Genomic DNA, 14,130 nt, shown 5'->3' with positions numbered 1-14,130 from the left:
GACGTTCGACCTGGACGACGCTTCTTCAATAAGCAACAATCGGAGTGTCGCGCTCTCTTTCACCGGAGGACAGATCGCACGTCGCGCATCTCTCCGAGTCGAAGACAGCGCTCTCGTCGCGACCATGACGAGCGAGAGCGCGACGTCCATGCTCGACGGCGCGAATTCGTCGTCAGCGACGAACGACGATTTCTTGAATTCGTTGCTGGTGCAATCGCAGTTCCGACGCATTCTCACGGACACGTCGCTACCGGAGACAACGACGTCATCGCTCGAACGAATAGGTTCGACCGATTCGCCGTCACATCGCGATCGAGGCGATCGATCGTCCGTGAGAACGATGTCGACGGTGACTGATCGACAACGAGGCGACTGCAGCACTGTCGTTAGCATTCCCGCGAGTTTGGCCGCGACACCGACACCACCCGACGCCATCATCGGCTCGACAACGGAACCCGCGAAGCTCGTGAATCGCGGCGGCGGCGGCAAGAAACTGAACCTGCTCAGATCGTCGGCGAAGAAGAAACCGCGACAACGCAGCGCCGTGCCATCGTCATCGAGTCAAACAACTAAGAGGATCAGATTCGAATCGACGGAGGCCAAGGTCGACGATGACGCGACTCGGACCGCGATGGCGGCTCGAACGCACGTCAGTTTCGTATCGGAGATAACGTTGACTCGTCTGATCGAAATGCAGCATGAATGGGACGAGGCTTGCGACGACGAGAGACTGTCGCGAACATCGCGACTGTTCGTCGAATCGCGCGTCGCCACGTTGCGACGACTCGTCGCGACGGCTCGCTCCATATCGTTCGTCGTATTCGCAAGACGGAAGGGTCGTCCGCCCTATAGCATCGGCGAGTACATTCAACTGATGCGACAGTTGTACTATCGTAAGGTGCGACTGATGACGCGCGCCATGACCGTATGTCATACGAGTTCGATCACGCGGGACGATCTGCGTCGACTGATCGCGCCGGATTTCACCGGGGACAATTTCGGCGCCGGCTCGACGATAATGCAAAAATCCGCTGTCGACAAGACCATTCGATGCGCTCTGCGTACACTTCGAGCGAAGAAAAGAGGCGACGTCGCGCGATTGGATGTCGCCGACAAGACTCGCGTTTCCGCGTCGGCTCGTTGGTGCATGCGACTCTTGTGCGACATTTTGTTCGCCAATCTGATCCGCAAGACATAATCGCACCATATGAGCGACGGACAAATTCAACGGTTGCTACCGTCGCACTTCGTGTCGATCGATCTGCCGCGGCAACGTCCGTCGTTCGACCCGATCGACTCGGTACAATTGCTCGCCGATCCTCTGTCGCGAATGACGTTTCCCGAGAATTGCGGCGACGGCAGTAAACGACGCAAGCGACGAACGGATAGCGACAGAACCGCTGCGCTCGACAATGAGTATGACAGGGGCGAACTGCCATACGGAGCGTACAGTCTGCATCACTTCGTTCGCCTGAACTGCTTCGTGTCGTTGCAAAGACCGCGCGAATGTCTGGTGCTGCTGAACATCAAGGTGTTCGAAGCGATCGCGAATGTGTTGGCGTACGCGCTCATGTCGGTGATTCGATGCGGCAGCGCATCAGTCAATACCGGCCTCACGCTTCGGGCCAAGGACGTCATCACCGCGGCTGAACATTTGTACGGTGTAAGACTGATCGTGCCTATCGACAACGAGGGTCAGCACGCGAGGAGCGAAATAGGTTCGAGTCTGAGCGCGAGTGCGGTGGATAATGTGATGTTCACGCGGCTCTCGCACCTGCGGCTCTCGCACTCACGGATCAACAAGCAACTGGAGAACCACCTGGTCAGTTTAAAGGACACGAGGACCATGATCGAGAAGATGCGCGACGTCGTTGAATCTCGAGAACGAACGAGAACGAACGGCGAGCCCTCGGCCACGCGAACGCTGCCGCGACGACCGCTTCGAGTGTCGAAGCAGCCCGCTCGTCTGCAAGACTTCGTACTGCTGAAATAACGCGACGAATGACGCTCGTTCGCGCAGGGACAAAGGATCGCTTGTGCGTCTCCGTCACTCGCGCTGACACGCCCGGACGGTGCGACGGCGACGAACGCGCTGCGATACCTCGTAGGGTGCAAACGTCGCGTCGCGTGTCGCGCGAGCGACGACGACGCTCGCAGCGGCGACTCGAGTCACCGTCGTCGACGATGCGAAAGCGATGCGACTCGTTACGCTCGATCGACGAGCGTTGCAGATCGCGACGACGCGATCGCGACGGCGATCGCACAACATACCGCCGTCGTCCATAGAATCGCTCGGGTGCGTGGCGTGTCGAACGGCGCCTCAAGAAAGCGAACCCGCAAACACGGAACCTGTCGTTACGACGCGACGCGCGACCACCGGCGACGTCGCTATCGCTCCGCCCTACGAGTACTGCAGCGTCGCCATGTACAATCAACTGCGCTTCGGCAACGACGTGGACAAGATATTGACTGACAAAGGAGGCACAGTCAAAAATTTTCTACAGACCTGCAAGAGCTTCGTCCATTATCTCGTTACGTATCCACTGAGGAACACGTTTCGTGGTTACATCCAGATTTCGCCGTATCTGGCACCGCGGCACATAGCGCTGCCGTTTCATCACGCGGTCAGACTGTTCTCGGCCGATGTGGAGCGCGATCGACGACATTTGCGATTTCGCCGCGAATCGAACGATCGTTCGCGCGCGACTACCAACGGCGTGGTCGATGGCGAGTTCGACGTCGCTGACGAGATCTGGCCGGACGCGAGATGCGCATTCCACTTCGACGTTGCTCCAAATTTCGGTCTCGTGCTGAAACGCGACCCTTGCATACACAACGGCAGTGTGATCGGTGTCCTCCCCGTGGGTGCCACCTTGACGTGGTGGGGAGGCTTGAAGGTCCCGATGATGTACAGAGCTGTGCCGGCGGGGGTTTCGGCCCCTGGCAGGTTCTACCAAGCCGGAGTGGTCTGTACGGAGGGACTGGACCAAGAGCACCCGACCGGGCTGAGTGACCAGCCTGGTCCATGACCAGCACGGTCACAGAGCGGGTGGGAGGAGATCATCATCCCTGAAGGCATTGCACGCCGGTGCTCCGGCAGCCGACAGGGATGACCTCCTCCACACTCGCTCCAGGAAGGGGACCTCTCTCTCCGAGGCATTGCACGCCGGTTTTAGCCGGCAGCCGAAGAGAGAGAACCCTTTCCTCCCGCCTCGGTTGGACCGTTACGGTTAGACCGGGGCGGAGGGACGTACCCGCATCCAGGGCTCCACCCCATGGGGATCCTCCTCCCCCGTGGTGCCTGAGATGCGGAGGGGTACTCCGGGCCGCTCGGACGTTTCCGAGGTCGGGGTCGGGGTACGCTGCCGCGTCCTGAGAGATCCCACCCTCCTAGGCATTGCACGCCGGTGCTCCGGCAGCCGAAGAGGGGAGGATCTCTCTCCCTCGCTCGTCCCAGCCACGGCTGGGCGAACGAAGGATCCCACACCCGGGTCTGCACACCGTGCGGGACTATTCCCACGGTACCTGGGGGGTGGAGGGGATGTCCCGGGCCGCTCGGACTTATTCCGAGGTCGGGGTCGGGGCACCCTAGGGTGACGAGGGGAGAGGACCCCACCTTCGTCTCGAAGGTGGACTCCCCGACTTCCCTCACCCGTTCGGCCTCGGTCGGACGGACAGAGGAACCCACACCCGGGTCTGCACACCGTGGGGCTTGCCCCACGGTACCCGGGGGGTGGAGGGGTGTCTCGGGCCGCTCGGACGTATTCCGAGGTCGGGGTCGAGACACCCTCTGGCGCCAACCAGAGGACTCATTCCCGGAGGCATTGCACGCCGGTGCTCCGGCAGCCGAAGGGAACGATCCTCTCCCTCATCCGTCCTGGCCACGGCCAGGCGGAGAGAGGTACCCACACCCGGGTCTGCACACCGCGAGGGTTTGGAACCCCTCGCGGTACCCGGGGGGTGGAGGGGTGCTCCGGGCCGCTCGGACGTATTCCGAGGCGGGGTCGGAGCCCCTGTGTGCTGTGCCCGAGGGAATGCGATCGCATCATCCTAAAGCGGACCCTCGGGCGGCGCGAGCACGCTGGCTGCCATGGGGGAGACGTTCCCGGTGGGGTGCGACACCGGTGAACTATCTCCTTCCATGGGGCCCCCCGCGTGGCGGCGCTCTGCACGGTGCCCACATTGTCGGAGGTGTGGGACCCCCGAAAGCGGTCTGGCCACCAGAGATGGTGGTCAGGGCGCGTGTAGGGGGCGGGAGGCCTGTGCCGACGATGTTATATTCCGTCGGCCCGTGCCATATGGTGCTCCTCCGGGGGAACTCGGAGGCTCCCCCTTGCCGGGGGGATGCGGGCATGCCCGGGCACCGGAGCCGTGCAGAGTGGTGGGTTTTAAACCACAATGACTGATTATATTACCTCCTCAAATTATGATTCATCGGATATGGAAATAAATAAGACGACCCAGGCAAACCCAAAGGACATGAGAAGCCGACCTGGCAATAGCCAGGTGACGGTTAGGAGAGAGGGACTCAGGAGCGCAAGGCTCCTAGAGAAGAGGAAGGCGGAAGAGTCCGACAACAGCGATAGGTCCCGATCGCCCGTCAAGGTCGATGACTCAACGCCGTTCGCCACCTCTAAGGAAGAAGACTCCGATGACGGTGGAAAAGTCACCAGAAAAAAGGAAGGGAAATGGGAAATCCCCAGAGATGACGAAGGAAATACAGACGAAGAACGTCTGGTAGAGAAGGCAACCAGAGGTAAGGGCAGGCCCGAGACAACTGGGGGATACCGATTGAAGAAGGAATTCATGGCAAGGAAACTTGCCATAATGGAGCAGAAGAGAGAGGAAGCTCTCTTGAAAGGGTTGGAAAATCCCACGGAGGAGTTCCTAGACTGTACCGCCAATAGGAAATATAAGGCGGAAATTAGAAGGCTGACGGAACACCTGGAGGAGGCTCCCTTCCGCGATATAACTGCGACGATTCTTGAAGCGTCCGCTAAGGTCCTCGGTTTTTCGCAGAAATCGAAGAGCCTTAAAGGAACCCATGTTAAGGTCCTCAGAGACGCAGCCGCAGCCATAACGGCAGGAGCAAATGTCCTGGCTATGCAAATGGCGCAGGACAAATGCGGAGGCAATCTCGATCTGATAGAAGAACTACGGACGGAGAATGTAGACCTGAAAACGTCGCTAGAGGAGGTAAGAAAGGAATTAGAGGAGGTGAAACAGATGCTCCGAGGTATAAGGGAGACACCACTGCATGAAGCAGTGGTATCCTCCCCGCCCTCGAAACAACCGGGAAGTGCGGGTCGGGGTATAAAGGAGGCACCGCAACAAATGGCGGGTGCTTCCTCGCCCCTGATCCGCACAGAAGGAAAAGGAAGGGCGATCACGCCACCTATAGTTGATATGGAGGAGGAGGAGGAAGTCCTGACTGGAGTCATAGAAATCCAGAAGGGACTGATTCCAACGGTAAGGAGACACCCGGTGAGGGAAGCCAGGGTCGCGAATAGACTAGCAGGTCCCAAGATCAGGGAAATTGTCCCCCTGAAAACCAAAGTTAGGGTGGAAAAGAGGGTGGAATTAGTAAAAGGAGAAGAGAAGGTTCTGGGGGAGAAGGTGTCAAAGATAGTGTTCCAAGCCTTGAACGAGTGGAAGGCACAGGAGGCTCCCAAACAGGGGGCCTGGGGGAACAAAGGTAAAGGAGAGGTGAAAGAAACCAGGGATCAGGGAAGGGCACAAAACAAGGGAAACAACTATAATAAAGAGTACCCTCAGCTTCCACCTACGAGAAAGGGACAACAAACACAATATAGCAGGGAGGAGGCACCTAAACCACAGGAAATGTGGACGAAAGTGGTGGGCAGGAGAGAAAAGAAGAGGGAGAAAGAAGAGCAGAGGAGGAAAGAAATCGTTAAAAAGGTGGTAATTCCCGAAAAGAAAGAGGGGAAGAAGAACAAGAGGAGAGTCCCCAACACGGCGGCGGTGACAATAACAGCAGAAAAGGGACAATACAAGGACCTGTTGGCAGAAGCGAAAAGGAAGATAGATCTAGATGGGATTGGTATCAATAAGATAAAGACTAGAGTAGGGGCCACCGGAGCACTCGTGATCGAGATACCAGGCGAAGAAAGGAGCAAGCAGGCGGATATACTGGCGGACAAACTGAAGGAGGTCCTGACAGATAGGGCACGAGTAAGCAGGCCGCAAAAAATGGGGGAACTCAGATTGAAAGGGCTGGAGATATCCACTACGGAGAGCGAGGCGGCGGAGGCAGTGGCTAAGGCAGGGGGATGTAAAGTAGGAGAGGTGAAGACCGGGAGTTTGAGAACAGCCTATAATAATTACCGGACACTGTGGATACAGTGCCCCCTCGCGGCGGCCAAGAGGGTTGCAGAGATAGGCAGTGTTAGGATTGGATGGACGCAGACAAAGGCAGAGCTACTGCAGGCAAGGGCCCTGCAATGTTACAGGTGCCTAGAAAAAGGGCACGTGCAAACAAACTGTAAAAGCAACACTGATAGGCGGGCAAACTGCTATAGATGCGGAGAACCTGGTCACTTGGCTCGGGAGTGTAAATCGAGAGCCAGGTGCCAACTCTGCGCAGAGGCCGGCGTTAAGGCAGACCACAGAATGGGGGGACCATCTTGCCGTCCCCCAAGAGGAGGAAGAATGTCCCTGGGGATGCAGTGGAAGGGGGTATGGCGACCGCACCGCCGCCACGAGACCCTCCTGCATCCCCAGAGGGGAAAAGGAAAGAGGAGGAAGGAAAGAAGAGGGAGAAGGAGGCAAATAGGGAACTGGAGCCAGAGTCCCAGCCTCCTCTCCCTCAAAGGAAGCGGAGAACCTCGCTCCCTCTTTCGCCCCCCACACGTGTCCCCACTGAAGGTGGGAGCATGGAGGTGGATGAGAAAAGGGGGGAAAAGAGAGTGAGGCCTACAGAGAGAGAGGATACCGACGGCGAACAGCCGGGGGAAAAAGTGGTGGTAATCACGGTACCAGATAATGGAGACTAAATTATTACAAGGGAACCTGCACCGCGCCCGTCAAGCGCTCCCCCTGTTCGAGCATACTATGACAGAGCGCGGTGCAGGCTTAGGAATAGCGGCAGAGCCCCACCATGTCCCCAGGAACCGTAGATGGTTCGGGGACGAGTTGGGCTCTGTCGCTATTGTGTGGAAGGCGAGCAGCCGCTCACCCCCTGCCAAATACGTGGATCGTGGCAGGGGATTCGTTGTGGCCAGGTGGGGAGCCATCACCGTGGTCGGGGTATACCTCCCCCCAGCAAAGGGCCTGGGCTTGGTGGATTACAAGTCCAGGCTCCAAGAAATGGGAGATGTCATCAAGAGACATCTCCCAGGTCCTGTCATCGTCGCCGGCGATTTTAACGCCAAATCGGAGCTATGGGGCTCCCGGCGCGATGACAGGAGGGGGGAGGTAACAGCGGATTGGGCCGTGGGCCTAGGTCTGCACATAATGAACGATGGTGTAAAATCCACATTCGTGGGGTCGAGGGGGGAGTCTATTATCGACTTGTCTTGGGCAACCCCCTCGGCCCTGCGAAGGGTGCGGACCTGGAGGGTGGCGGAGGAGCTTGAATCGTTATCCGACCATCTCTTAATAGAGATGGAGCTCTCCGTCACCCCCGATGGCCTACGGCCCCGTAATAAGGACGGACCCCGGCCCGGTAGATGGGCCCTAGCCCAGTTAAACAGGGAGGACCTAGAAATCTCCCTGATGGGCTCCACCTGGCCACAATGTAAGGACGGGCAGGACCTTGACTCTGAGGTCATGGAGGTTATGCAGGTGCTCGCACTCGCGTGCGATGCCTCCATGCCCGGAGTCAGGGCCTGCCCAAAACGATGCGCCTGGTGGTGGACCGACGAAATTGCCGCGTTGCGGCGGAGGTCGGTCCACCTCAGGCGCGCGTTCCGAGCGGTACGCCGGGACGCGGACCCTGAGGTCACTCTGGCCGCCCGGCAGGAGTTCTGCACTGCAGCCAAGGAACTCCGGAACGCCATAGGGGTGGCCAGAGGAAAGGGGTGGGACGACCTCCTCCTCTCGCTGGACGCGGATCCGTGGGGGCGCCCATACAGGATGGTGATGCAAAAGCTGAGACCATGGGCGCCCCCTCTGACGGAGACGCTTGACTCCCGGTTCCTGGGACGGGTGATGGGGACCCTATTCCCGGTTGGGGGGGAAGACCCCATCACCCAGTACGTAACCCCCTCCCCCGAACAACAGGGGGAGGTTCCGGGAGTCACCGAGGAGGAGGTGGCCGAGGCTACCAAAAGGGTCAAGAGCGGGAAAGCTTCGGGACCCGATGGTATCCCCGGCCGTGTACTCACCCTGGCCTCAGGGTACATGAGCGGCAGGCTCGCCCGCCTATTTACCAGGGCAGTGAAGGAACGAAGATTCCCCCCAGTCTGGGGGAGGGCCAACGTGGTCCTCCTCCGAAAAGAGGGCAAGCCGGAGGAATCCCCCTCCGCGTACCGGCCCATATGCCTCCTGGATGAGGCGGGCAAGCTCTTTGAGCGCATAATAGCAGCCCGCCTCAAGAGGCATATGTCCCGGGAGGGTCCTGACTTAGGTGACGGCCAATATGGCTTCCGAGAGGGCAGATCAACTGTGGACGCAGTGTTGCATCTCAAGTCCCTCTCGGGGGCCATAGTGTCGGAGGGCAGGGTGGCGGTCGCGGTATCATTGGATATCGCGAACGCGTTCAACACCTTGCCCTGGGGTAGGGTGGTGCAAGCGATGAGGGGTTATTTCCGCTTCCCACCCTACCTCACGGCCGTCATAGAGGACTACTTCCGGGGTCGGCGTCTCACGTGGAAGGACGCCGATGGCACGGTAAGAGAGAGGGGGATGAGTCGTGGGGTCCCACAAGGATCTGTATTGGGGCCCCTCCTATGGAATATAGGCTACGACTCAGTCCTCCGGACAGCCCTCCCCCCCGGCTGTAGCACGCTGTGCTACGCCGACGACACGCTCGTCCTAGCCGGGGGGAGAGACTGGGGGGAAGCCGTTCACACGGCCAACTTAGCGGTGGCGGCGGTTGTGCGCTCCATCCGCAACTTGGGCCTGGTGGTGGCAGAAAGGAAGACGGAGGCGATCTTCTTTCACGCCAGGGGCATGAAGCCACCCCAGGCCCAAATCAGGATAGGCCAAGTCAGGGTCCCCATAGAGGCCCAGATGAAATATCTGGGCCTCACCCTGGACGGCACCTGGTGCTTCAAAGAGCATCTCAACAGGCTGGTCCCCCGACTCAGGATGATTTCAATCAACCTGGGCAGGTTGATGCCCAACGTCGGGGGACCGGAAATGAAGGCACGTCGCCTCCACGCAGGAATTCTAAACTCCGTCGCAATGTACGGAGCGCCGGTATGGGCCGAGTCGCTGGCCGCCAGTCGCCCGATGCAAGCGCGGTTGCGCAAAGTGCAAAGGGGGCTGGCGGCCAGGGTAGCAAGGTGCTACCGGACCGTCTCCTGCGTGGCGGCGACAGTCCTGGCGAGCATGCCCCCCATGGAGCTCGTGGCCCTGTCGTACAAACGTATGTACGACAGGAAGCGCGAGCTCCTAAGAAGAGGGGGGGCGGACATACCGCTCGCCAGGACGATTAGAGAGATGAAGCACCAGACTCGACGGATCCTCCTCGAAAGATGGCAGAGGTGTCTGGCCAATGCCAGATACGGGAGGAGGACCGTCGAGGCCGTCCGGCCCTTCCTGCTCGAGTGGGTGGGAAGGGCCCATGGGGCCCTGACTTTCAGGGCGGCACAGGTGCTCACCGGGCATGGCTGCTTCGGTGAGTACCTGTGCCGAATAGGAAAGGAGCGCACAGCCGCCTGTCACCACTGCGGGAATGGCCACGACTCCGCGCAGCATACGCTCCAGGAATGCCCGGCCTGGAGCAACGAGCGCGGAGTCGTGGAAAGGCAGTTAGGTGGAGACCTTTCGCTCCCCAGTATAGTCCGGGCGATACTGGGGAGCGAAGAGAAATGGGAGGCGTTTAATACCTTCTGCGAAGGCGTAATGAAGAAGAAGGAGGAGGCCGAGGAGGAGAGACGAAGAGCAGAGGGAAGGGGAAGGCGGAAGAGGCGGAGAGACCGCCACCGCCAATGGAGAGGAGGGAGGAGCAGGAGCAGGGAGGGGGATGCAGACTCCTCGGAGGAGGAGGAACTCCGGAGGTTGGGGGCGCAGCCCACCACCTCCGCCTCCTCCTCACCCTCCTGCTCCTCCTCCAAGAAGGAGAGCGAGAAGAGGAAAGTTGAGAGGAACAAACTGGAGGGGGCAGTTGGGAGCCCTCATAAGAGAGAGAGGGGTGGCGGTGGTGGCGTTGCGTAGGCTCGCCCCATTTATGGCGGCGGTAGCAACACTGGCCGCCCCCGCAGTAGGGGTGGATGTGGCACCGCCACCGCCGCCACCCCTCGCTGCCCCACCAACGGCAGCGACGGGAGAAGGGAGCGGATGGGGCCAGAGGCTAAGGCCTAGGCCCCAAACCCGCAGACCACCGACTCCCGCGAGAACGGGCGTCGGATGAGAGTAAGGGGGGGGAGAGGGTATCGGTGATTGATCAATCACCGAAATAATGCCCCTCCCCCCCCTGAATCGCAGGTCCGACAGACCAGTCGGACATGCGGGAGGGGGGTCACTAGGACCCCCCGCCCCATTCCTCCGCGGAGGTGGGGAGAGCCCGGCGGCTAGGAGAGTACATCTCCCCGCAACCGCCGGGCGGGAGGGTGGGGCACCGGGCGGGGACTCCCGGTGCTCCAACCAGCCCTCCCAAGGTAGGGTGGCTGGCTGATACGGTGGGTCAGTCAGCCACACAACGTTCTTCAATTGGCGGCGCCTCGTCTGGTCGGGAACGGTGGTTGAAGCGGGCCTCGGCCGGCTTCCCCCTTCCCGACCAAAGAGACGAGGCGTGAGGGGTGGGAAAGGGGAACGGCGGTCGAAGCGGGCCCTCGGGCCGGCTTCCCCCTTCCCCTGGGGGAGCGGCGGTCGAAGCGGACCCTAGGGTCGGCTTCCCCCCTCCCCCGCCCCGCCCCTCAGGGACAGAAGGTGCGAACCTGGACTCGGGGCCCCGATTAGCAGTTACGTGGCACCGGGGCCCCGACCCAAGTCCCTTCGCAGCGCCACCCGGGGAGGTTTTAGCCGGTAGGAGTCCGGCATAACCCTGGCCCTTCCCCGAGGGTCAGGGTATCCATGATGGATTTCCTCCTCGTCAAAAAAAAAAAAAAAAAAAAAAAGTGTGATCGGTGTCGAGCGAGTGTACGTCTACGAGCGCGGATTGGAACACAACGACTCCGTTCACATATCGCCGTTCGTGCTGAAGCATCTGAACGCCGATTTCGACGGCGACGCCGTTACGATCATGATCCTGAGAGGCATCGAGTCGGCGTACGAATTGCGACGTCTGCGCGATCCGTTTCTCTTTGGTGACATTCCGTGATTCACGTTTTGCCAAAGCACTTTTGGACGTTTCGCGTGTTGGCGTTCGACGACGCGCGCGACGAAACGCGCGCCGTGGTCGAACTCGCGACCGAACGAGTCTCGCGCGGACGAACGTTCGGTCGCGGCGCGGACGATGTATCGCCGTGCGAAGCGAGCTCTCTATTGCACGCGAGACTGAACATTCGGCGTTTGCGCGCCGCTCGACGACGGGCTCGCGCTCTCTTCGGTCCGTGGTACGACGATTACGCGCGGGTAATTTCGGATATTTGGCGACGACGACCGATCGACAAAGCGAAGAGACATGATTCGAGGAACATTCGCAACTGCGAAAGCACCGAAGAATGGTGGTGCGAATCCGTGTGGCGACAATGTCCCGTGCTGGATCTGGTCTTCGTGCGCGCGGTTCGCATTCGCGGCAGCGACGACGGCGAGGCCTTTATTCAACGAGTGAGACATGTTTTGTTCCGACGCTCGATCGAAGCGCCCGATCGAGCGATAGTTATCTCGGACAAAAACGCTCTTTGTCTGGAAAACTGGCTCGTCGTTCACTCGGGTGCAAAGGGCACTCCGCGCGATCTCGTGACATTGCACGAGCGCACCGCGGCCAACGTGGCACAGGCGGCCGCGCCGCAGTCGGACATCTTTCGCGAATGCTCGCCCGACCAGGAAACCGCGTATCAGCGATACCTCGACGATTTTGTGATCGTGAGCAAACACGTGCCCAAGAGCTCGTACTTCGCGAGCGGCCTAAAATGGGCGGCGCAGATGTGCACCGTAGCGCACGGTGATCTGTACATGCGAGATTCGTTGTTACTGCGCGATGTGGCGTATTATCTGAAAGGCACCGTCGACGCGCCCGCCTCGTCGACGGCGTTCGACGACGAGTCGCGAGATTGGAAACGAGGTGAATGAAATAAAACCCAAACGAGGAAAAAAAAATTTCTTTATTTCTCGTTCCACGACAATCCCCTTCTCCCGCGCTCGCTTTATTGTTGGAGAGCATAAGAAAACAACATTTTACCGCTAGCGATCGTCGCAAGTTAGAATTATGACGATGCTTGTTGCGGTCGCACCACGTTCACATAGTAACAAAAGCGCCGACAGAACGGAGGCAAAATTTGCGCCAACCAGTACGTAACAATTTCAGGCGAACTATCGATTCGCGGCACGATCGGTTCTCGCCGTCTAAAGTAGTAGAGCTGGTAAAGTAGTAGAGTCGCGTAGTTTAGCAGCTATTTCAGTTAACGCGCTCATTACATCGTCAACAGCTGAAGCATTTTCATCGATTCGTCGCCACGACGAAGGATCCGAACGCATTGTCATGTTAAAGTGAAGCGGATTGTTCTCAAATTGACGAGTAGGCGGATGATTACTGTGTCTTCTTCCAGGCAAATGTAGCACGGGAACAATCATTTCCCGTATGACAGCTCATTTCACATGCGCTGGTATCAAATGCACACATGAAGAATCGACGGTGTAACGTTGCAAAGTACGCCAACGCCGTGCGCTCACAGCCAACTCGGGAATCACTCGTTCGGCGATACGATCGATCGTGCAATCAAAGCAAAGTTGATGATCGTCGACCGATTTTTCCTCCTTGTCATTCTCGTCATCCTCTTGACCGTCGTCGTCCCAATCGCTCTGATCACGCTTCTCATACGAGTCCTCTTCCGCCTCATCATCCGTCTCTGAACGATTGCCGTCGCCCAACACATTGTTGTTGACAATAGTGCGCGATACGATCTCACGAAACCACAATAGACCTTTGGACGAAGATGCTACGATATTGTCACAATCGGAAATAACTCTTATCGTGATACGAAACTGATCGCACAGCATCGGCATGATTCATGCGAGCCAATATACCACCTCACGCCATCGTTCACAATTCGACACGTTGACGGAACTCCAACAATTCAAATAGCCGCGTCGATCTTCAGCGAATATATCCATCAGAGCGTTAATTACTAAACGCGTCAATTCGAAATCGCATCTTCTTGTCGTTGAGTCGTCGTTACTACAATCGTCATCGTTGTTTCTCGCTGCCTCGTCGTCTTCGTAAAACACAATGGATGGACGCAATATCACGTCTCGGTAACAAAGCCACGAATATCGCCATTTCTTTTCGATATCGTTGCAATACGATATAATCGCGAGCAAACGATCGGCCAGCGTTTCATCTATCTGACGCGGACAGTGAAACGATGAGACCGCCGGAATGATTTCGCCGTGACGACTCGAAGTGACAACAGTATCGATGTGTCGTGCGACATCAGCCAACGTATTGCGCACAAAATAATGTCGTACGCAATACGGACAATTTGGCTCGGTGTCCATATCGTTACTGCGTGGTATTAACGATCTGTCGTACGAATCGTATGTTCGTGAAACTCGCCAAATCAACCACTATTTATTCAAAATGTACATCGTCGAAGATAGATATTAGGGTAGACGGCAACGAATCGCAATCGAGATTCGTCTTCTCACATTATTGTCAATGATCGAGGACGACCGACTCGTCCGCAAGATCGCTTGTATTCTCCTCATCGATCAATATTTGTTTCGTTGAGCCGTTGTCGCTATCGCTGTTCGTCGAGCCACCGTCACCATCCAATCGATCACCGTGATTACCGGTGTACACGTATCGATGCGACACGTCGCCGTAGAACGGTACTACTCCTT

The 14,130-nt window shown here is 58.3% G+C and overlaps 1 protein-coding gene across 1 annotated transcript; it reads left to right on the top strand.

Moving 5' to 3' along the window:
* Positions 1 to 4,398: 4,398 nt before the first annotated feature.
* Positions 4,399 to 12,360, top strand: LOC112590323 (uncharacterized). The gene is made up of 4 exons (XM_025306443.1): positions 4,399 to 6,571; positions 7,025 to 8,850; positions 11,330 to 11,442; positions 11,781 to 12,360. The coding sequence occupies exons 1-4, from the start codon at positions 4,399 to 4,401 to the stop codon at positions 12,358 to 12,360; spliced, it is 4,692 nt and encodes a 1,563-aa protein (XP_025162228.1).
* Positions 12,361 to 14,130: the final 1,770 nt, after the last annotated feature.

Source organism: Harpegnathos saltator, unplaced genomic scaffold (genome assembly GCF_003227715.2).
Source record: "Harpegnathos saltator strain DR-91 unplaced genomic scaffold, Hsal_v8.6 scaffold78, whole genome shotgun sequence".
In the NCBI taxonomy this organism is placed as follows: domain Eukaryota; kingdom Metazoa; phylum Arthropoda; class Insecta; order Hymenoptera; family Formicidae; genus Harpegnathos; species Harpegnathos saltator.
This window is presented reverse-complemented; position numbering and strand designations above follow the sequence as displayed.